This window comes from Neodiprion virginianus, chromosome 2 (assembly GCF_021901495.1).
Source record: "Neodiprion virginianus isolate iyNeoVirg1 chromosome 2, iyNeoVirg1.1, whole genome shotgun sequence".
NCBI classification, from domain to species: domain Eukaryota; kingdom Metazoa; phylum Arthropoda; class Insecta; order Hymenoptera; family Diprionidae; genus Neodiprion; species Neodiprion virginianus.
Genome location: NC_060878.1, coordinates 2,125,571 through 2,146,457, shown reverse-complemented (window position 1 = coordinate 2,146,457; position 20,887 = coordinate 2,125,571). Strand labels below are relative to the sequence as shown.

Sequence of the window (20,887 nt, the reverse complement as noted above, 5' to 3'; positions counted from 1 at the left end):
ATACTAACAATAAATTCTGCCGAAATTCTGTATTCCAACCACATGTATTGACTTTATACTTCATTTTTGGTTTACACCACTATAAATAAATTTCATACGATACGTGAATTTATTTGTACAGGCCTTAAAATTATTTTTATACACTCTTTGTATACCCTTGTATACCCATGTATAGTGAATATAAGTTTCGATTAAAAGTGCCAATTACAATAACCAATATTAGTTATCGTTATAATTCTAATGAAAATATATTTTTTACCTCATATCAAGACAAATTCATTTAAATATATATTATTGTTAGTCAGGATGGACCTATCGGATTAAAAGAAAAATGATGACTGACACAATTCGCTCACTTAGTCTAGTGCAGTATCTCTGAAATCAAATTGAGTGTGAGTGACAAAGTTTGATCGTTAAACCGATATGAAAATAATTAATGTTTACAAATGACTACCACCTAGTTGATTATAATTGAATTTATTAAAGTACGGCATTAGCAATTATATATTCATATAAGTTTGGAATATCAGTTTTTTTGACATGCACTGGAATTGTGATGTATATAAAAATGTGGTCAACTCACAAATTGGAGAAAATGACAACTGTAGCTACAAAATGGTAAATATTTATATCTAAATTCAGATTATAACCTACTTACATGATGATCTACTCCAGAATGTATACTGATCACTTTTGATGCAGTGTCTTGGTAACGTAGCACCTACTTGTCATTTTTTCACTTTTCACTGTAGCAGAATCTACAAGATAATTGTGAGCATAGCAGTGCAAATATCCTAGCTTGAAACCTGTAGTTTTTAATCCAGCATCTGATTTGTAAGTTATATTAGAAATATTGCTGATTTGATTGGATCTTGAATAACAAAGCGATAATCTCAGACGTTACCTCGCCATCGATACAAGACACAATCCAATCCTTCGAAGCTGACTAGATAAGATGCAAGTTACATCTTAATTCCTGCATACTACTGTATACATACCTATATGTATGTGTATATATATCTATATATATGGTATGTATGAATGTGCATATATATATGTTATGGTTGAGATTAATCAAGTGTATGTTTAAATTGCAAATCGTTCAAATGTTGTGAAAGTAGCCAGAATAGTTATCTGCCTCCAAGTCCGAAGTGTTGTGAGAAAGATCACCAGTGTTGCACGGGATCGTGGGAATGTTAGAACCTTGGATTGAGAATCCATGGTAATCTTCACGTAGAGAACAAACTGGTTTTAGAGGCGATGGTAAATTAGTGCCCGATGCTTGCGATTCGTCTAGCAAACTATCAGAGGCGTCTCTGTCTTGTAGATACGATTCTTCTGCTGTAAGATCGCATTGTGTATCCAAGCTAATTAGACTGGTATCGTCATCCCCTTTACTTCCATGCAAACCACCATCTGAGTCAAAGGCTGGGAAATCAAAAGTTGGAGATGGTGTTATGCAATCCTCGATCGAAGGTCCGTTGTAATCACCAACGTGAGATGTCAGTGTTTCATTTGTTTCGTCATTCAGGGTCTGAGGGTAAATCTGTGGATGAATACTGCGATAAAGTAATGTTGTGAGGATTAAAATGTATTCGCAAATAGAAAGTAAGTTCACAGAAATTTTCAGCATTTCATAGTACAGATATAAGTTGATATTAAATTTGGAACAAATGATTTTACATCAATATTTTGTACTTGTGGTATAATTGGTGGTGGTAGCTGGTAGCTCTCTGCATCAACGCAGTCAAGATTAGTTGGTATCCTTTGACTCGGCGTGATAATAAGGGGAGTGCGAGTTATCGCAGCGTCAACTTCCGCCTCAACTTTTTCTGGGAATTGTATCATTTTTTTCTTAAGCTCATCGGATTCTGCTATGATTTCCAAATTCTTCGCTTTCAGTTCATCCAGCAGTGTTATGTGTTCGCACATCAGGTGTATACTCTAAATTAAAAAAATCTGTAAGCTATGAGAGTGTTGGAATTATTGTTCAACGATGTATTCATCATTACCTCGCACATAGTGAGAGCAGATTCCCATGTGCTCGCTGGAACGCGTGCTCCTGACATATATGCATCGAAATCTTTCTGAGGCATGTTTAATGACTCGGCAGTAAGATTTTCTATGAAGGATACTGCGCAACACTGGAACAAAATTGGGAATAAAATTTCTTGAAGGCATGGATTTCAGCAAATTTTATATTCATTGCTTTGAGTTGTGCGGTTCTTCGTAGCCCAGAGTAGAACTAATACCAAATTTGTGAAGTAGTAACCTCCTTCACCAGTCATTAATCTGCTAGCATTACAGAATCGGGTGATGAAATTTATGTTGCTTTTCAATCTTGCAGGATTAGCTTTCAGCACAATGAATATAAGCGCCGGTAAAAATTCATCGGCTGAAGCTGGACCCCCAACAGATTGTTGCAGTAGTACAAATATATTTCTACAACAATGAACAACACAGGCAAGCTTCTCTTGCGGTGCTTTTACAGAGTCCATATTTAATAAATCTGAAACAATTGTTACTATGTTACATTTATGTGAAATTAATCAGACCGATTGAGCTTTGAAGTTTGATCGTTTTACCTGTTATTGAGGTGTAAACAAGCTCTCTCACGTCAGAGCTAGTTTCGTGGATTCGACACTCCAGATTCTTTCCGCTCACCCAATTCAACTGCCGTATTCTAAAATTTCCTGATTGATTAGAAAAATTCTCGAGCTTGATTCATAAATCAAATTAATCTTGACCAGATTTGATTGGTTTAGAAAGATGTTACTGACTGAGCATATTTTTCACCGTGAGATGTTACCTGTTTTGAATAGCAAGGTCCTTGTCCTCATCTGTAGTTGATGGCGGGCAGAAAAGTATCCTATAGAGTAAGGTCATAGTGTATCTTTCGATGTAGTCTAGTAGTCGTTCTTTTGTTTCTGGAGAAACATCTAAAAATTAATAATAATAGAGATTACTGCAGTTCTGTGAATATCCTACGCATGAATAACCAAGAGTGCAATATTACCTGCATAATTGGGACTGTTTTCCATTCGCTTGGCAAATACTTGATAGAAGTTCTGAGTTAGTTCAGATAGCTCCTCAACGCTCTTAATATCCTTCATTTGTAAGATGTTGTTCACGAAGGAATGAATACACTTTCGTACATCTTTCTCAGCCGGAGTTTTAGCGATCTGTACCAGAAGGTCACGGGTCTCAGATTTCACTTTGTCAAGTTCAGGATTATCCTTAACCAGCTCCTGCCATATCTCGCTAAAACCTTGAGCTTAAATAAGGAATATTTCCATCATGACGTTTCACATCTTATCAAAATGAATGACAGGAAAGAATGGAAACACCAAAACTTTACCAGCTGTCTAGAAGTATATTATTATGGTTGTTATTATATAAATATGGTTCTGCTTTAGTTGAAAGATCGATGAAACGTAATTAAGAATGACGTATTATAGAATGAAAATAAAATGTGAGACATTATAATAAGGACATACTTTTCGTTGCGGTCTTGCGAAAGACTGACAGCTTTAATAGTTTAGTTTTTTTTTCTTGCTGTCGCTTCTTTTCTTCAAATTTGTAAAAACCGTGCACGGTAGTCTTAGAGCTTGAATCACTGAAAAAATGTAAATATATAACGCAGTTCGAACAATTATTCGTTACCAGTAATATTGACCTAATCAATAAAGGGCTTATCAATAGAAAGTAGTGTCGGTAGTTATATCTGGAATGATTCATTTGATTGATAGCATGTTACAATGTGTCAGTGAATTGTTGCACTGGTATAATAAATACCTTTCGTGAATGCGGGCGTGTTCTCTTTGAGCCCGTTGCTTTTGCAAATGTTCTCTGTGACATTTGCTACAGTAGCCTTGCCATTCTTCGTTTCCAAAATATCCACAACCATTTTTGCACTTTAAATCGGCCTCGTCAATGCGGAGAGTCGGCGTCTTGATCGAGTACATGTCGATAATTGGAGAGTAAAACTCCAACTGGGTGCAGTAAGTTTTCAAATTTGGTTACTTAACGCATTTGCGTAATAAGCGAAATGCAAACAAATTAACCCCTACCTACGAGGAGAACATAACCTCTTCCCCCGAGCTGTCAAAAATCGACTGTCCGTCATAAGCACGTCAGAAGAGTCTAACTACGGCAGAGATAAGTTGAGAAATGACCAACGCCCCCAAAAACCTGGTTTACGAAATTAAACTGAACTACGTCTCTGCGTGGTGCAGTGTGAATAGAATAGTAGCGCGACATTATCTGAAGCGTGCGTCGCGGTCGGTAACAGGATATCGATTTCGGCACGCTGCAGATAATGTCGTGCTGCTACTTTATTTACATTGCTCCGAGCAAGGCCGTAGTTTGGTTTAATTTTCTCAAACGTCTTTTGGAGGCACTGGTCATCTCGCAACTCATCTTTGATTCTTCTTCTGCTTCCTTGTGAAACTCATGTGAAGTGAGTCAATATTCATGAATGGTGTACAAAGTTGACCACCCTCTCTGTGTAAAATGCAGTTGAAGTTCTGTGTCAATTCCAAGCACTGAACTATACCAACAAGAAGTCAATACTTGAAACGCCATCTGCAATAAGAGCGACATTCGCGTTTCCATAGCAACCGCGTCATACGAAATTTCGAGCGAAGGCTTGACGTTTCAATGAACGTTGTGGGTCAGTGTATAAGGAATCCCTAATTAATTAATTACAATGCAAATGGCAAGAAATGATCAACATACAGCATCCAAGGGTTGTCACTAAGCCCCCGATTAGTAACTTTGCCATGTCCGATAACGGAATGGCACATGGCTTGCCCATGCAGAGGTGCAATTCCGCAGAAGACCGCGTACGGAATTCAAACCCGTCAAGATTCTCCGAAACTAACGGAGGACTGGATTCCAAAAAAGGCGAATACCTGAAAGAAGCAGAGACCCATCCCAATCAGATTAATGCTATGATTGAAAACATTGGATACGACTTAAAAAAGCTGCAAACTACTAGCGATTTTAATCAGAATGTCATCGAGCCAAATTCTTGCTCCTTCGATCAGCTTTGCTCGATGATCAATGATCTGGAAAAAAATTTATCTGGAAATGAAGCACAACTAAATATCGATTCAAATACCACTGGAAGTTTTGTCAACAACGAAGGGGGCCACTTTTATGGACACGATCAAGACTATTCCATCAATCAGGCAAGTATCGATTGCTCGAGAAAGTATCTTGTATTTCTACAATTTAGAGCGCTTAAACACTGCTGCTAGCTTTTACACCTTTTGATCACAATTTCTTCCCCAATTAGCTTCAACCGGAGAAAGATTACTCCAATCAACCATGCGGGTCTTCTCTGTCAACTTACGAGGACATCATGTCCCTGTTAGGGATTTTGAACCACGAAGGTAAAATATGCGACTCTGACAGTGATGGTATAAGGTATGACGGGAATACTGCAATTCTTTAGCTGTTGAATTTTTACATTTCTTTCTAGGATACCTTGAAGATGTTCCAAACAATCGAGCTTACGCGCATTCAAAGAATATTGAAGCAACACTGAATAGTCGATCTATTCCATGCTGTAACAATCAAGGGTAAGATTGGTCATCAAAAATTTGTATGAATTTGTGTTTTTAGCATATGCATTGTATAGTATTTCATATGGAGGCAGTGCTATTTGCGAGTGCAAAGATTTTCGCACCGAGGTGTGATTTGTGTGAATCCCGTTGGTAACGTTTTATGTTTCTTGCAGAATTCATCCCGCACAAACCCATATACCTGAAACGATAAAGGACGATTTAGCGACTCTTAGGTTGCAATTGGAAGAACGGGATGAGACTTTAAAGATTTTAAAAAATGAATTAAAATCACAAAGGCATTCTGCTTGCGAGAAGCTAGAATTGCAAAAAAAGCAGCATTGCACTGAGCTGCAGACTCAGAAGACAAAATATCAGACGACGATAAAGAGGCATCAGAAATTTATCGAGCAAATAATATCAGATAAGAAAAATTTGACTGAGAAATGCAACTCCTTGACTGAGCATATCAAAGAAATGGAAGTGAAATATCATCGGGAGTTAAAAGTTGTGGCTGATAGACACGCGGTGGAACTCCGACGAGCTAGAGAACTTTGTGCCGCTTCTGAAAAGATCAGACGCGAACGTTGGCTAGAAGCAAAAACTTCTAAAATAAAGGTGCTAATCAGATGTACGCTTGTGGAACACCTAACTTTTATCTCACAATCAATATATAAACATGTATTGGTAAAAAAATGTTAGTATCGAATCTCTGGTCAAATTGTTCCATTTTACTTGTTCAGGAAATGACTGTGAAGGGGCTAGAGCCAGAACTGCGAAGTATGGTAGAGCAGCATCAGCAGGAGCTTCAAGAAATACGCAGTGCTCACATCAAAGAGCTTCAGGATACCGAGCTGCGGACAATTCGCCGCTCAAATCAACAGCTGGAGCAGTTGCGTCTTGAGCTAACTGCGAGCCATGAAAAGTTACTGAGTAGTGAAAAAGATATTCTCAGAACAAGGTACAATGTATGTTCAGACATCACGCAGCTTACTTAGATACCAATAAAAGATTCCGTCTGATAACATTCACAGGTATCAGGAGAAACTAGAACAGCAAGAGAATTTATTTCAAGAACAGCGGCGCAAACTGCTGGACGATCTTGAACGTGAAAAAAATCTGCTAGCTCAAGAACATAAACGACTCAATGCTGAGAGAGATGCTGCGATAAGTCAAGCACGTTCACAATTCAATGTACGTTCAGGTCATACTGAAACTAATAATGACTTATACCAAGCAACGATGCATGAAAATAATAACGGGAACCCAATCGTTTACAGGAAAAAATCAATACTTTAATACGACAGCATCAGATCGAGAAAAAAGCTGTTCAAGAATCACTTAGGGTCGAACAAGAGACATGGATGGAAAACTGCAGGAGACAGCACAATATGAAATTAGAAAAAATGGAAACACGGCTGAGAGATGAGTGCAATCGAGAGCGTGACAGACAAATAGAACTGGCTATTGAAAGGCTCGAGAAGGAAACTCTTGACATGAAAACTAGTCTTCAGCAAAGTTCGGAAAACCGGCTCAGGTACTAAATGTGCCCATTCATACACGTTGATTGTTACCCACTTTAAATAACTTTTAAAATTGTTCAAGATGTATGAGAGAAAAATATGAGGCAGAGCTACAAGACTTGAATAACAGCAAAGAATTGCTGACAAGTAAAGTGACCTCCGTGCAGGAACGCCTCACAGAGACTACGACGCAGCTTCAAATAACTGAGGGAAAACTTCAGCAGTGTATGATCCAGCTAAGTAATTCTAAACAGGTATGAGGTGTAATGTTATTGTCGAAATCAGTTGTGGAATATGATAAGCACTCAATACAAACAATTCTTATTCGTTCTCAACAAGAGCGTAGATCAATTGACGATTGAGAGAGACGATGCAAAGAAGATTGTTAGGAAGGAAATTGAGATGGAAAAACGAGAACTGGAGAATAAAATAGCCTCTCTTCACCGCGAACTTACTGAAAATAATTCTAATAGAGATGTTCAAATGGCTCAACTTTATAGCAGGTAAGGAATAGTTAATTCTATCAACTTTATCCGATATTCATTGATGTTCATTGTTGTAGGGTCAAGTTAATAGTAACGCAAAAGGATCTGGCAATAGGGAAATTCGCCAAAGAGATTGATGAAGCAAAGAAGAGATGCGATCATCTGGAAAAATTATTAGATCAACAGAGGAAGGATTACGTACTTCAGTCTTTATAGATATTAAGTGTAAATAAATATGTTTTAATTTTAACCCTCGCACATTACTGCGCTACAGGTTTAAGTTGTTTTAAATGTAAGTTTTTTCGTAACAAGCATTTCTCAGTCTAGGCAAACACCCAATCTTACGCGATATTTTGAATTAACTGCATTTGAAACACGCCTATTTAACACAGACATTGCAGGAAATATACCTTCGTTGTTTATAACTGTATTATCTGTAATATAAGTTTATACTTCGACAATTTCTTATTTTTTAAATGCGTTTACAATAAGCTACATACTACACAATAATTTCAAGAGTCGAACTGAGAAATTGTGGAGAAAAATGCAGATGTAGGCTTCAATTTTTAGTACCAGCCCATATTTATTTAACGCTCTTCATCACTGAAAACAATGACACAGTAAGAATTTGTACGCTTTAGAGAAAAAAAATTCTGTTACGGTTTTCATAAAATAGATATATATATATATATATATATATATATATATATATATATATATGTGTGTATACATATATGCCTGGATCTTGTTTAATGTATGTTTGTGTGATAAATTATTTTGTGAAAATAATAAAAAAATTGTAATTTCCATCAGATAATCCATCTCACGTTGAACCCATTTATGATCAACGAGATGTTCCGAAAGGTGACAAACTCTAGAAGGAAATAATCGGAAAATAGTCTAATCAAAGTGGACCTATTGTTTCTTACAGATCCGTAATTATGTCTTCAGCACGTTGGTAGTCACGAAATGTTTCCACTTTTTAAAATCACACTCTCTTAACAACTTGTACAACATCTTCATCACATAAGATATGATCTTTTCCAACTTTTTGAGGCTGGTGCTTTACCGATGAGCCCCAAACAAGCGCGCTGAAATATTAAATATATTATGGTTAATTGTTTTCGACTTAGAGAAAATGCGGAGATTAGAAAAAGACAACCAATGAAACTGACTATTTGAACTCTTTAGCAATGGAACGATGCAGTTTGTTGCAAAAATCCTCGACTGATCTTCGCTCGATGTTCAATACAACTGGCGAGTTGTAATCAGGAAGCTGGCCTTTTGGTTTTGTATAACTGTAAATATTACAATAATAACACAGTCATTTTTAAAATTCACTTATAGGACTATAACAAATTTGCTACACATACGTACATTCTCACAAGTTGCAAGTACTCCCACATTTTTTCAAGTAAATCATCAAAATTCCATTTATGGTGGGCAGAGATTGGTACACAGTGTGGTATTTTGTAAATAACGTCCAACTCCTCGATACTAATTTGATCTGTGGGGGGGAAAAACAGTATAATGATCATAGTTGAATAACAATGTAACAACAGTGATCAAATTCTCAGCTTTTCTCGACAACTCGACATTTATGATAGTTAATTACCTATTTTGTTGAGAAGGTAAATGCAGGGTACATAGACGCGATTACCCTCAATAACATCAATAAGATCATCCGAAGTAGCGTCGTAGCGGAGAGTTATGTCCGCATTGTGAATCCTGTACTCTGAGAGGATAGATTTTACGGTGTCTAAATCGAGTTCGGATTGTACGCACTGTTGAACACAGGAGTTTTTTTTTTGTTAAATTTAAACAAATTCAACAGCTACCACTCTGTACATAAATCCAAGAAAAATTAGCTAACTGAAACCAATTCACAATTCTCACCATGGTTTGTAGATTGATTCCACCCTTATCTTTTTTTCTAAAAGTAATATTTGGAGGTTGCTTATTCAGCCGCAGACCGAATCCCTCGAGTTCATGTTCAATGAGCTTCTTGTGACCAAGGGGCTTGAGGACATCTAATACAATAAATATAAGGCTGCATGTACGTGCAACTGCGATAACCTGTCTTCCTCGACCCTTGCCATCTTTAGCACCTTCGATAATACCAGGAAGATCTAGAAGCTGGAATGTAAAATTCATGATATATTTATCGTTTTGTTTGGTTCGTATTACCAGATAGGATAATTTTAAGAATTCCGGACTATCCATCAATTGCAAACCTGAATTTTAGCTCCTTTGTACTTGATGCAACCAGGGACGGTAGTGAGGGTAGTGAATTCATATGCAGCTACCTCGGAATAAACACCGGCAAGAGTGCTGAGCAAGGTTGATTTGCCAACGGATGGAAATCCTGTTGTAACGCAAGACGGGATGTTAACGAATGCAGTTAATCAGAGTGCTTTCAATATTTACCGACAAACCCAATTCTAGCGTCACCGGTTTTGGCTACTTCGAAACCCTGTTCTCCGCCTCCACCGCCTCCCTTGGGGGTGATCAGTTCTCTTCTAAGTTTGGCTAGCTTTGCCTTAAGAAGACCCAAGTGGCCGGACGTCGCCTTGTTTTTTTGGGTCCGAGCCATCTGAGAATCGAGGTTTCATGTTATTAGAGGACGTCGAGTGATTTGAATCGGTATGCGGACACCGAAGCTGTTCAAAAATTAACACATTTATAGGTTACCTCGGCCTCGATCGAGGCGATCTTTTCCAATATAGTGCTCATCTTGTATTGGTTTCAAGGGTAGTTTCCTGGTTTCAATTGTACTCTCAAGGCACTCTGCAACCTCTTCCGAAATACATTACGCGGCGAACGTTGCCACCGTTCTTTATTCAACACGTGTACTGGTACATGCCTTTAACCGCGAACGGAACGAGATAGACAAAAAGGTTAACAGATGAAAAAAAATAGAAATATTCAACTCCTGATCATAGACTAAGAATTACTTGGATTTACTCAAGTCCGTCATCTTCATTGTAGATTGTAGCCATCGGGCTTGTACACCATAGACTTACAAGATAATACAGACAGACTATGCGATCTGTGCAGCTAGCGGAAGCCGTAATTAGAAAGAGTGAGCAACAGCTGGAGATGGTCCTCTCTTCCAGCCATGGGTCTGACGATTGCAGAAGTGGCTAACTATGTGGAAACACCACAGATAGCGCTTCAGTTTTCCAAGTTGGGCGCCATTTTGCATTTAAATGGCGCGGCGCGCGTCGCTGGCGAAGTCTTACGAGCGCGTTCGAATCGTGGTTCGAACTTTGCCGTGGGTTGACCGGCGAGTGGGCGAGTATAGGCGTTGAAAAATCGGAATACGAGAGAGCGCGCGACTGGGCGTGCGGCAGGCAGGGGTGGGCGCGAGTGGGAGCGAGCGGGCGAGTTTAATGCGTAAGACGAGAAGGATACTCGGTAAGGGTAGACGTAGGCTGTTTAAGGGTAGGCAGGTATTCAGGGAGGCGAGTGCGAGTCGAATAATATAAGCGAATACGAGTAGGAAAGAAGAAGAAGAGGAAACCTTCGCCGGGCGCGAGGCAAGTGAGTGGGAGGAATATAGCGAGGGCGAAGAGGGCAAGGTGGGTGCAGAGGGCGAGGGTGAGGGTGTCCGTACGTACACGGAGAGAGAATCGATCTAAAACTAGGAGTCGCCGCAGTAACCGCTGGGAGGAAGCCACTGTTACAATTTGGCCCATATGCGTTAGTGAAATCTTAGATCGGGTAATTGTAAGATACCTAGTAGGATGAGGGATTTCCTGGTAGATGTAGTTTCCAAGGGACCCGTTTGTTAGGGTCCGTTGTTTAGACCGCCTCTACCCGGCATCTCCGAGAACCGCGCGATCAGAATGCTGCAGCGTTCGGTCCGCTACTTCCTTTAAATAAGTGCTTGTGGGACGGTCCCGTACCTGCAGGGATATGACGTAATGGCAAGAGAGGTATGGCAAAATCTTTTTTATTCATATATCTCAAGATTGTGCACACGAGTCTTCCCCTGTACCATCCCTGCATGCGCGCCCCTTCCATTCGTTCGTTGGGTGCACTATACATCAATTTTATCATCCTCCCGTGACATTACTGATTTTCAATAACATTCGCAACTCCCTTATTTGTGGTATCGTTTTTATTCTCCCAGGGATTCATACCCCGTCCCCTTGTCACCCTTGTCGTGGAACGCTGATACGTGTTTGCAGTGGCGAGATTATTTTCCTCCCTACACACCCGTGACCTACTTCCCTGGGAGTTGACCCCGTGCAGTCGTTCAACGTACGCGGTCCTCTTCATTCTTACTTTGATCTCTCGCGGAGACCTCGTTATCATTTTACTTCGAGTGTACATACTTTTTGAATTTTTAATTATCGCATCCATAGCTCACGTCTCGTATAATCGTTTATCGTGTCGTACCGTACCGTTATTCGATCCCTTAATAACAATTTATCACCATCGAACAGAAGTAATCCATTTATATCCACAACGATTTAAGCGTTATTGTAACGTTAGATTCCGATATCGATCGATAGTTATTTTCATCTATATTAATGCGAATGCCAGCAGAGGTGAGCCGAGAAAATCTACAATTATACTTATAGCTCTTACATTTCATTCATTATTTTTCGAGTGATGATATATTCGAAAAAACGCCCGCTTGTCTTCCGTCTGAATTCTTCGTTACTGTGAAAAATTATTCAATGAATTTTCTGCCGTGCAGAGAAGCTTTCTATATATATTTTTTATATGTAACAGAGTGTTTAAGATTAAATGGGCGGTTTAATGATAAAATATTTATACTATAAGTATTCGGTGTCATCAAGTATAAGTATATCGTTAGACGAGCATTGCAGTTTGATAATTTGTCATATTATGTATATTTTCTTGAGTATGGTTGAATGAGGTCAGTGTTTTCGACCATAAGTCGCGCGTGCGCTTTTACCGCTTAGCGCCACCCTGTTGAAAACGTTAAAAAGTAATCCAAACATAATTCGCAAACCTTTTCAACCCAGCTCCTCAATATTTATTCAAACTCCTTTTCCATTTACCTTAAGTATTTTTTTTTTAATTGCTCCCGGCAAGCAGAAAGAACGCGTCAGAAATTTCACGTATACTTATAACGATTGCATTTATTCATCTGGGTATTAATATATGTAATTTTTCACGGGATTGTCTCGAGGATTGAGTCTAAAAAAGGGAAAAAAATAATTGCACATAGGTACATGTATATATTCAAGATACTTCAGCCCATTGCTATGCAAATTTTGCCCGGTACCCTAAATTGATGCGAAGGGAGGGGGATAACTAACGTTTCAAATCGTATTTTATACTACCTGCAGACCCCTCTTCAACTTTTCTCTTAAAAGCATTTTGTCTAATTACTGGATATCTGTCACGCCCAGTTGAAAAGACATGGTTATAGACCACCGCTCGTTTAATACAAATTGCATCCAATCCGCTGCACTCTGTTATCATTATTCATATTTATTCATACCAGTGGTGAAATAATCAATTCTTAAGAATAGTGAACGTGCAGTGTCGTTACATTGAATTGAGAATTAATCGAGATCGATTGCGTATATTATCACTGATTCATTAGTGGCCAGTCTCATTAACCTTCGCTGCAGAGTCAAATTATTTATCAAATAAATGTTGGTGTCATCCGAGAAGATCCGCAGATGCGAATCTTTGATCGGTGAATTTTCCCAGCCAACGATTCGTTCGATGCGCTATGCAGTATATTGTATTCCAAAGTTATACTGCCTCCGCAAATGTGCGCTGCTATATATAATTGCTTGTCTATTGTGCCGCAGGAGTTACGGAGCAAAAGACCTTTTAAGATATGGGACAGTTGGCGAAACGTAAGAAAGGGACTGGTCGTTAGCAATTTTGAAGAACTGTTACACCGCGGTGAGTAAATACAAAGTTACTTCGTCGATAGTGAACCGTATAAACACACCCCCTCATTCGGGGTCAATCGTAAACCAAAAGTAAGCACACTAAATGAAAAATTCTTCACTTGTACAATTGTCTCATCCCAGTGATGGTTCACAGTGATGGATACAGTGTTTAATAAAGTCTGTAATTTTTGCTTTCCACCCCGCCATAAGTGTGTCGAATGAACGAATGACGACGATGATGCCGATGTGATAACAGAGAATCCGATCTTGCATGTAACACGATTTATATAAGGCGTTGAAGAACTATCAGTAGGTTCTGAAAGATCATTGATTGGGGCAATGTGATGACGGTGTTCGTATACTTTAATTTCAGGTAAAGAAAAATTGGGCGTTCCCCAAAATGAGAAGGTCTCTTTAGTGCTCGAATCGGATGGTACGCAGGTCGAGGACGGGGAATATTTCAAGACTTTAGCGAACAACACGATACTGCTACTCCTGCGACATGGTGAAAGGTGGTGTCCCACTGGCGTTGACATCATTCGGGCTGGTACGACACGTTTCCTTGGTTCACTCCAGCTCTGCCTTATACTTGTCACTCCTCTTGCATGAAGTTCCGATCGCTGACCATCTCCTCACTCATCGTTTTCGATCCCTGTTCTATTCTCCTTCTTCTTCTTCTCTTTCTTCGTCTTTTTTACCTTTATTCTGCAACCGGTCACCGCACAACCTGCATCGTATAGAAATCGCAATGTGTTAAACGGAATTATGGAAAATGGTGTGCAGGGTTTGCAGGTGAAACATGTTAACAAACGAACAACCGAAGATCGTATTACACGATTACCTCTATTGGAATTCAATTTTTGTTTATAAGGAACGATTTGCGAAGGAGGTCAATCGTCAGATTCCAATTCTTCCAACGGTCTGCACGCTGTATATGTATACAGGGTGTCCCAGAACTGAGTACATAAAATTATAGGGGTAACAGAGGGGTCGAATTAACTGAGTAAATTAAACCGAAGAACATGTGCTTTCCGAAGTCGCGTTTGCGAAATGTGACCGGTTAACCCTAATAGGTTACTTGGGGTAAATTTCACCCCGAACATATTTCAAACTTCTCGTAGAGTCCCTTAGACGTGAAAACAGACCTCGTGGCACCGTTTTTCATGCCTTTTGTTTCTAAAAATTTTTGACACTTTCTTTAACTGTGCCAATGTTTTACAATATTTAAACAATTAATATTGATTAGAAAAAGTGAGAGAGTTTTTTCTGCGATCCGACGTACACGGCAGGGCACGATTAATTACTTTGTGTAATTGGTATCAGTTTTTCTTCGTATTACAAATTACGTATATAGTTATTGTTGGTATCGGATTTTCTTCTAACTACAAATCTAATTGGTATTGTCTTTTTTTTTCACAATTACAAGTTACCAATTTAATTGATAATTTCTATGCAATTAATTACACAGAGTAATTAGTGGTGCTCAACATTTATTGTTATCAGGATTTTTCAACCGGTCGTATCTTACCCCCTCTATTACGCCTGTAATTTTGTGTGTTCTTTTCCTCTTGCACTAACTTCTCTCGTTTACTCATCGTATCAATATTGTTTCCTCTCTTTTGTTGTTTTTGCCTACGTCTCTTCTCCTACAACCATTGCTACGATCATTGATATCACTTCCTCCTCGAAATTGTGGGCAGGGTGGTCGGGTGCAGCCTGAATTGCCACGTAATGGGCTCGCATATAACCATTACGGGGTGCGACTACCGCAGTATTGTGAACATTAGTTGCGTCTGACCAGCAAGCGGATTAAAGGGATTGGCAGTAGTAGATCAGACGGTACGATCCGGCTCTCTGGAAGTTGAACCGATCCGTAGTTTTTTTTCACCCCCTTTTCAACATTTAAATGCGATAAAGTTACGCGCTTTGTGTTTCTTGTTTGTCGAAAATGATAGAAAAAAGAAACAATAAAAATAAAAACAAAAAAATAAACAAAAATTGATATTATTACAACGAAATGATATATAACAGTGCGATTCGTTGTGTGATAAGGTTGAGGCGTATTGTAAAAAACGTTGAACGTTGTGTTTGTTGCAGCGATTTCGGCGATACCGAAAATAGTCTGCGAAACGATCCACGCGTTGGAGTTGCACGATGAGACGCCATCCTGGAAAATTATGGACAATAAAGGACGTGTCACAGTGGTGCTCCACTGGGATCAGCGGTCATCGTCGCAGGTTCAACAGCAGCAGCAACAGCAGCAGGGGGGAAAGTCACAGGACGGTCAGAGCTCGAAATATTCTCCAACGAAGAAGAGCGAACTGATCTCGGGTGGTCAGAGACCGTCGTTAGTGATACAGACGAGCTTGGACAAGCTGCAGAATTATCACGACGGGATCGGGATCGGTATAGGTAACGGAAAAGCTGGAGGTCACGGAGCGGGCGACTTAGGAGGAGGCGTTGGTGGTGGTGGTGGTGGTAGTGGTGGTAGTGCCGGTGTTGGTAGTGGTGGTGGTCCTCGTTACAGCAGCCCTCAAATAACTGTGATAAATCATGACGATATGGTACAGAAGAGTTTTACTAGTCCGAGTCATAGTTCCTACGGTCCGATGCTGGCCTCCAGCTTATTACCGGGATCGTCAAGCAGCGGGCCTTCTACATCTGGTAGCCGTCTCGTTAAGCAGGGTACCAACTCGTTCGACAGTACCACAATCCATATCCACACACCAGAGTGTTCGAATCACATCCATCAGCCTGTAGCGAGGAACGGTAGTCCCGTGAACGGTGCCGACGGAGGAAGCGCGGCCGAGTGCGATTTTCACTGCTGCGCACTCCACGAGGAGGGTCGTCGTATAGCGGTTCACAAATCCGTTGCGACATCGCCTATCCAGGATGCCCAACATCAGACGCCGTCGCCGCAGCCGCAGTCCTCGCTTTCGGACGGCACGAGGCGTTCCGGGGTGATAAAAGGGCACGTCAGGTTCCGGGACGACGAGAGCGAGGCGGGACCCAGTCACCAGTACCGTGCCGGAAGTTCGTCGGGTCAGTTCCACGGGCACGGAGGTTCCCATACCCATCACCATCACAATCATCTGCACCAGGATCACGACAGCTCCGAGTCTGAAACGGAGAATACGATAATGGAGGACGAGGTAGTGACTTCGGAAAAATTTTTACTTCTCATCGATCAGCTCACGGTAGATCAGAAGCACCATCTTAGCATCAAGGATATCGGTATTATACTAGAAAGGCTAAGCTCGAAGATACTGGACGTCGAGAGATTGGACAGGGAGAGCGAGAACGATGGATGTTACAACTGGACTATTAAGGCCGTTATTAGGGGCGACGTGCTCAGGGAACTAGGTGTTATTTACAACGGGAATTACTACGCCATCTCGGAACACCCCGGGTACAGGGAGGAGCTCGAGGAGAATAACGAGGATAACGAGGACGACGACGACGACGACGATGAGGAGGAGGAGGAGGAAGATAGACTTTAATATGACGCTGTTTTAATAGTTAGATAGATTATACCTATACCTATTATTAATGGTTATTATTAACTATTATTAACATAGTATGTACTAAACACATAAAAACGTGATTTTTTTCAAATGTTTTCATAATAAAAAAAAAGAAATAAAAAAATAACGCATCATGATAAGAGGGGGGAAAAAAAAATAAATAAATAAATAATAAATAAATAACGACGAAAGAAAACGGGGGGGAGGTGAAAAAAAAATGATAGAAAAAAATGAAAAAAAAACAAAAAAAAAAAAAAAACTTGACGAGAAAGAGAAAAAGAGACGAAATAAAATAATTGAAACGAAATGAAAAGAAAAGAGGATAAGATATGGAAGAAAAATAAATAAAAATAATACGATATAAACACTTTAGCTCTATAAAGACGGTTGTTGAAAATATGTACTTATTAAATAGTCTGTATACATTATGTAGGAATCATTGGGATACGGATTCATCTCCGTAACCGTCCACAACACTGCCCTATCTAAAAACAAACAATATGAATATATTATAAAAGTTCAATCCTGATATATTGACATCTGTCCGTATTATCATTTTGTATATCTTCATTACATCGACTATCTCCCGATGTCCTATCGAAAACAATTTTTTCTATAATCAAATCACTCACGAATATGTATATACACATATACATATATGTACAATATATGCGTATGTATATATATATGTACAATAATCTATCGCTTGAATTCACTTTGACAAATACGGGAGATTTGCATAGATTATAATACGTACATGCATAAAGTCAATTCTCCAGACTGTAGCCGTATAAAACAATTTGCAATGCAAATCATGCATATATTCAGTTTTTCTCAGACTTGGAAGTCTGGTTTATCTATACCATTGAAGAAATTGATGAACACGTATTATTTTGTTGGTTTTTTTTTTTTTTGTTTCTCAAAAAATCTCAGTAGTCATTGACTAGAAATCAAAGTCACACCTATAACGTTACAGTAATAAACGGAAATATATCGTAAAATTTTTGTTATTTTTTTCATGCCGTTTACGTATATAACACCTGTAATAGTCGTGGAATAGTTCGAGCTTTTGAAAGAAAAGAGAAGAAGAATGAAAAATTCAAAACTAGTATTATTATAAACTGCCGATCCTGTGTTTTCCCGTATTTGTGAAAGTTTACTCATTAACACCGGTCTCGTTTTTTTAAAAATCGATCGTGTTCACTCGATTTCAGACTTATAAACGTATTCATTCGCATACGAGTCAACCGATAATTACGATTAGCAATTTTAAATATCGTCTTACATCCCCCTCCCGCCCCAAGCCAAATTCATTTGCTAAACTAAATCCTATAACACGCATACCTGTATAACATCAGCGTAGAACAATCACTCGTTGTATTATTTATCAGCGAATATATGATATGTGATATATATATACATATATATTATATGTATACCTATATTACAACGTAAAGAAACTGCCAATGAATTAAAAAGTTAAGTTTTATATAAAGTCGCTGCGTTCAGGGTGTTAGGAGAAGGAAACGACGTGTGTAATCATCTCTAACATCCGGCATCGCGATTAGGTAAAAATTGACGTATACAGATATAAATTTTCCTATGTTCGTTGCTACAAGAGCAGTTTCCCGGGTTATAACTTTAGGTATTATTATACAACCCAGAACTTTACCGCAATGCAGCGCAATTTATACAATACATCTCTGCTGTTGATAATTATTATCATTTGAACAAGCGCACGAGATGAGTTTTGACGTAATGCAAACTCCGTTAGGTGTGTTTAATTAATCCGTTATAAACTGAAACACTTTAATATATTGATTACAAAAATACTCCGATGATAACGAGTTTGAATCTAAGGAAATTCGTATGGATATTCCTTTTCTTTTTTTTTTTTTGAAATATACAATACGACATCTAATCCTATGATTTGAAATATTTTTTTCAATGTCAAATAACCCCATTGATCAGCATGTCGCATCTTCTATATCGGTACATAGACGATGCCAGTGTTCAATTTCAACTCCAGACAGAATCAGTCACAGTGTTGGGTATATACGCATATGTATACATGTATATACAACTATGTATACATAAATATACCTATATAAATAGATAGACACAAACGTTGGACAAATCTGTAGATTTACGTCTGTCCCAATTGATCGTCCGTTTTTAGTTCTGACAAGGTCGTTTTGTATCAATGATTATACAAACCAGACGTAGGTGTAAGTATTATGTATGCGTGTACGCACAATGTGTGTACATGTATATTACGTACAATGGTTACCCACCACTAACGGGTGTTTTTCAGAGTCTCAGGGAGGCAAAAAACTGTCTGGACTTGCTACGTCGATGGAAGATGGTAAAGTTTTTTTTTCCTTCACTCTGTAGCTGCAGTTACTATATATATATAATATATATATATATATATATGAGAAGAAAAGTAAAAAAAGGTTGAATCACCGCCGTTAAGAAATAGTATATTATAAGATATCCGAGAATTAGGGAATATAACATTCTGAGTAAATTTGATCATTGTTTTTTTTTTTTTTTTTTGAACCAGCCGCCAGACACAAGATAATTGTTATTTATTTCTTTCTTCGGGTGTTTTTGAACGTCGTTAAATTGCTTGTTTACGTAAAGAAGAGTTTGTTTTCTTTTTCATTCGATGTGGAAATTCGTTTACATTGACATTAAAGTTGGGGACCTAAACGAGGATAAAAAAAAAAAAAAAAACTCGACGAAAAATCTTTTACGGAGGGATTTCGAGGATGATTTTTATTCACCGTTTACACAGGCGAACGAGGCGAATTTTTACTTCCAATAGACGAGATGTGCAAAGTTTAATCGTGTTTAGGGGAATGAGGGATGTTCTTAAATAAATAGACTTACGTTTGCGCCTTCTCTCACGATCAGTCATTCGTAACTGTATTTTCTTTTTTTTTTCTCATCCCGTTTCGTCCGTTTTTTGAGGTCGTTAGATGGTCTGTTCGGTTTATTTTTTTTTTTTATGTCTCGTTTGTTTTTTTCATCATTTTTTTTTTTAATAATATTATCATCCACAAATGCGAAAATCTCCGACCGAACACAGACGCCTCCAGGTATAATAATATGACGTGGTACATAGTGTTCGGGCTGTTATTTTTCATCCCCGCATCACGCTTGCTGTTTTTCAACTTTTATACCTGTAAGAATTTGCAGCAGGTCCATGGGGGAAATATTATCTAGTAATATTTCACCCCGTGATCGCGTGACTGTACTTTGGTACGTATCAATCTCTTCACTTCTTATTCAAGACGAAGGACGAGGAGGAGGAGGAGGTGGAAGAATGCTGGATTGCTCGATACGAAGCTCACGGAATTTCAGCTGTGTTGTGTGAAATTTCTGCAAAACAAGAAAATAAAAAAAAAAATAAAAATTTCATAAAAGAAAGATGAAATTTTTTTTTACACTCGGATGATTGTCGTTGCCGATATTTTCTAAGGTTCAACAAAACTTCACTGCAAATAATGCAAAACTTTTACACATACGACATAAGATTCGTGTATTTATAGGTATGTATACGTACAATTATAGATTGCAGGTTGGTGTTTTTTTCCTTCTCCCAAACAGTAAACAAAACGATCCCGGAATTAAGACTGAGTTCCAATTTGGCAAGGTACAAATGGTGCGAAATGAAGGCAAAGCTATCCCCCCTCAAGACTTTCCCCCTCTCCCCTTGCCAGTGGATTCTATATAATTTATCCCGCAGAGATGATCTTAACCTCCTCGCCTCTTATGATTCCCAATCGCTGGGGCAAAGTGATTCGAACTAAACTGGTCGGATCGTTATTGCAGGGAAAAACGAAGAAGAAGAAATGAACCCCTTGGGTCAACTTTTATAACAAAATAGTATTC

At 38.7% G+C, this 20,887-nt stretch overlaps 4 protein-coding genes and 1 long non-coding RNA gene across 8 annotated transcripts in view; 2 read left to right on the top strand and 3 right to left on the bottom strand.

Annotated features, from left to right (window-relative positions):
* Window positions 1-25: 25 nt before the first annotated feature.
* Window positions 26-4,185, bottom strand: LOC124298261 (rab5 GDP/GTP exchange factor). 3 transcript variants are annotated; one of them, XM_046750045.1, is made up of 10 exons: window positions 4,071-4,185; window positions 3,796-3,992; window positions 3,498-3,616; window positions 3,017-3,274; window positions 2,810-2,939; window positions 2,586-2,683; window positions 2,253-2,509; window positions 2,013-2,144; window positions 1,684-1,944; window positions 26-1,546 (listed from the first exon to the last, which is right to left on the bottom strand). In XM_046750045.1, the coding sequence occupies exons 2-10, from the start codon at window positions 3,963-3,965 to the stop codon at window positions 1,103-1,105; spliced, it is 1,869 nt and encodes a 622-aa protein (XP_046606001.1). In that variant the 5' UTR covers window positions 3,966-3,992; window positions 4,071-4,185; the 3' UTR covers window positions 26-1,102. The 3 variants fall into 3 exon arrangements, with proteins under 3 accessions (XP_046606001.1, XP_046606000.1, XP_046606002.1); XM_046750044.1 differs by having other exon boundaries at window positions 3,796-4,126; XM_046750046.1 differs by having other exon boundaries at window positions 1,699-1,944; window positions 3,796-4,125.
* Window positions 4,186-4,267: 82 nt separating this feature from the next.
* Window positions 4,268-8,209, top strand: LOC124298258 (centrosomal protein of 131 kDa). The gene is made up of 10 exons (XM_046750041.1): window positions 4,268-5,192; window positions 5,300-5,396; window positions 5,486-5,585; window positions 5,744-6,185; window positions 6,311-6,528; window positions 6,602-6,761; window positions 6,848-7,104; window positions 7,173-7,344; window positions 7,430-7,593; window positions 7,653-8,209. Exons 1-10 carry the CDS (start codon window positions 4,725-4,727, stop codon window positions 7,789-7,791), a joined length of 2,217 nt encoding a protein of 738 aa, XP_046605997.1. The 5' UTR covers window positions 4,268-4,724; the 3' UTR covers window positions 7,792-8,209.
* An 89-nt stretch (window positions 8,210-8,298) lies between these two features.
* LOC124298273 (GTP-binding protein 128up) lies at window positions 8,299-10,494 on the bottom strand. Its single transcript, XM_046750073.1, has 8 exons — window positions 10,267-10,494; window positions 10,003-10,168; window positions 9,810-9,940; window positions 9,472-9,711; window positions 9,191-9,359; window positions 8,953-9,082; window positions 8,751-8,873; window positions 8,299-8,666 (listed from the first exon to the last, which is right to left on the bottom strand). The coding sequence occupies exons 1-8, from the start codon at window positions 10,306-10,308 to the stop codon at window positions 8,564-8,566; spliced, it is 1,104 nt and encodes a 367-aa protein (XP_046606029.1). The 5' UTR covers window positions 10,309-10,494; the 3' UTR covers window positions 8,299-8,563.
* A 390-nt stretch (window positions 10,495-10,884) lies between these two features.
* Window positions 10,885-17,156, top strand: LOC124298265 (uncharacterized). 2 transcript variants are annotated; one of them, XM_046750055.1, is made up of 4 exons: window positions 10,885-11,513; window positions 13,377-13,473; window positions 13,837-14,010; window positions 15,561-17,156. In XM_046750055.1, exons 1-4 carry the CDS (start codon window positions 11,502-11,504, stop codon window positions 16,961-16,963), a joined length of 1,686 nt encoding a protein of 561 aa, XP_046606011.1. In that variant the 5' UTR covers window positions 10,885-11,501; the 3' UTR covers window positions 16,964-17,156. The 2 variants fall into 2 exon arrangements, with proteins under 2 accessions (XP_046606011.1, XP_046606010.1); XM_046750054.1 differs by lacking the exon at window positions 10,885-11,513 and adding an exon at window positions 11,954-12,131.
* The window catches only part of LOC124298286 (uncharacterized), a 72,600-nt gene continuing 68,231 nt past the window's right edge, over window positions 16,519-20,887 (bottom strand). The window contains exons 3-4 of the long non-coding RNA XR_006906771.1: window positions 20,176-20,374; window positions 16,519-16,583 (exon numbers count right to left, since the gene is read on the bottom strand). This is a non-coding gene — a long non-coding RNA (uncharacterized LOC124298286). The remainder of the gene's footprint in view (window positions 16,584-20,175; window positions 20,375-20,887) is intronic.

Coding starts and splice junctions, on each gene's coding strand:
- LOC124298265 (XM_046750054.1), top strand. Junction 13,474..13,836: donor TGAAGAACTGTTACACCGCG/GTGAGTAAATAC, acceptor CTTTAATTTCAG/GTAAAGAAAAATTGGGCGTT. Junction 14,011..15,560: donor CGTTGACATCATTCGGGCTG/GTACGACACGTT, acceptor TGTTTGTTGCAG/CGATTTCGGCGATACCGAAA.
- LOC124298258 (XM_046750041.1), top strand. CDS start 4,725: ATGATCAACATACAGCATCCAAGGGTTGTCACTAAGCCCCCGATTAGT. Junction 5,397..5,485: donor AGGGATTTTGAACCACGAAG/GTAAAATATGCG, acceptor ATTTCTTTCTAG/GATACCTTGAAGATGTTCCA. Junction 6,762..6,847: donor AAGCACGTTCACAATTCAAT/GTACGTTCAGGT, acceptor AATCGTTTACAG/GAAAAAATCAATACTTTAAT.
- LOC124298273 (XM_046750073.1), bottom strand. CDS start 10,308: ATGAGCACTATATTGGAAAAGATCGCCTCGATCGAGGCCGAG. Junction 9,712..9,809: donor ACAAAGGAGCTAAAATTCAG/GTTTGCAATTGA, acceptor TTTACATTCCAG/CTTCTAGATCTTCCTGGTAT. Junction 9,360..9,471: donor GAATCAATCTACAAACCATG/GTGAGAATTGTG, acceptor TGTGTTCAACAG/TGCGTACAATCCGAACTCGA.
- LOC124298261 (XM_046750045.1), bottom strand. CDS start 3,965: ATGTACTCGATCAAGACGCCGACTCTCCGCATTGACGAGGCCGATTTA. Junction 2,510..2,585: donor TGTTTACACCTCAATAACAG/GTAAAACGATCA, acceptor CAATTGTTTCAG/ATTTATTAAATATGGACTCT. Junction 1,547..1,683: donor CACAAGTACAAAATATTGAT/GTAAAATCATTT, acceptor ATTCATCCACAG/ATTTACCCTCAGACCCTGAA.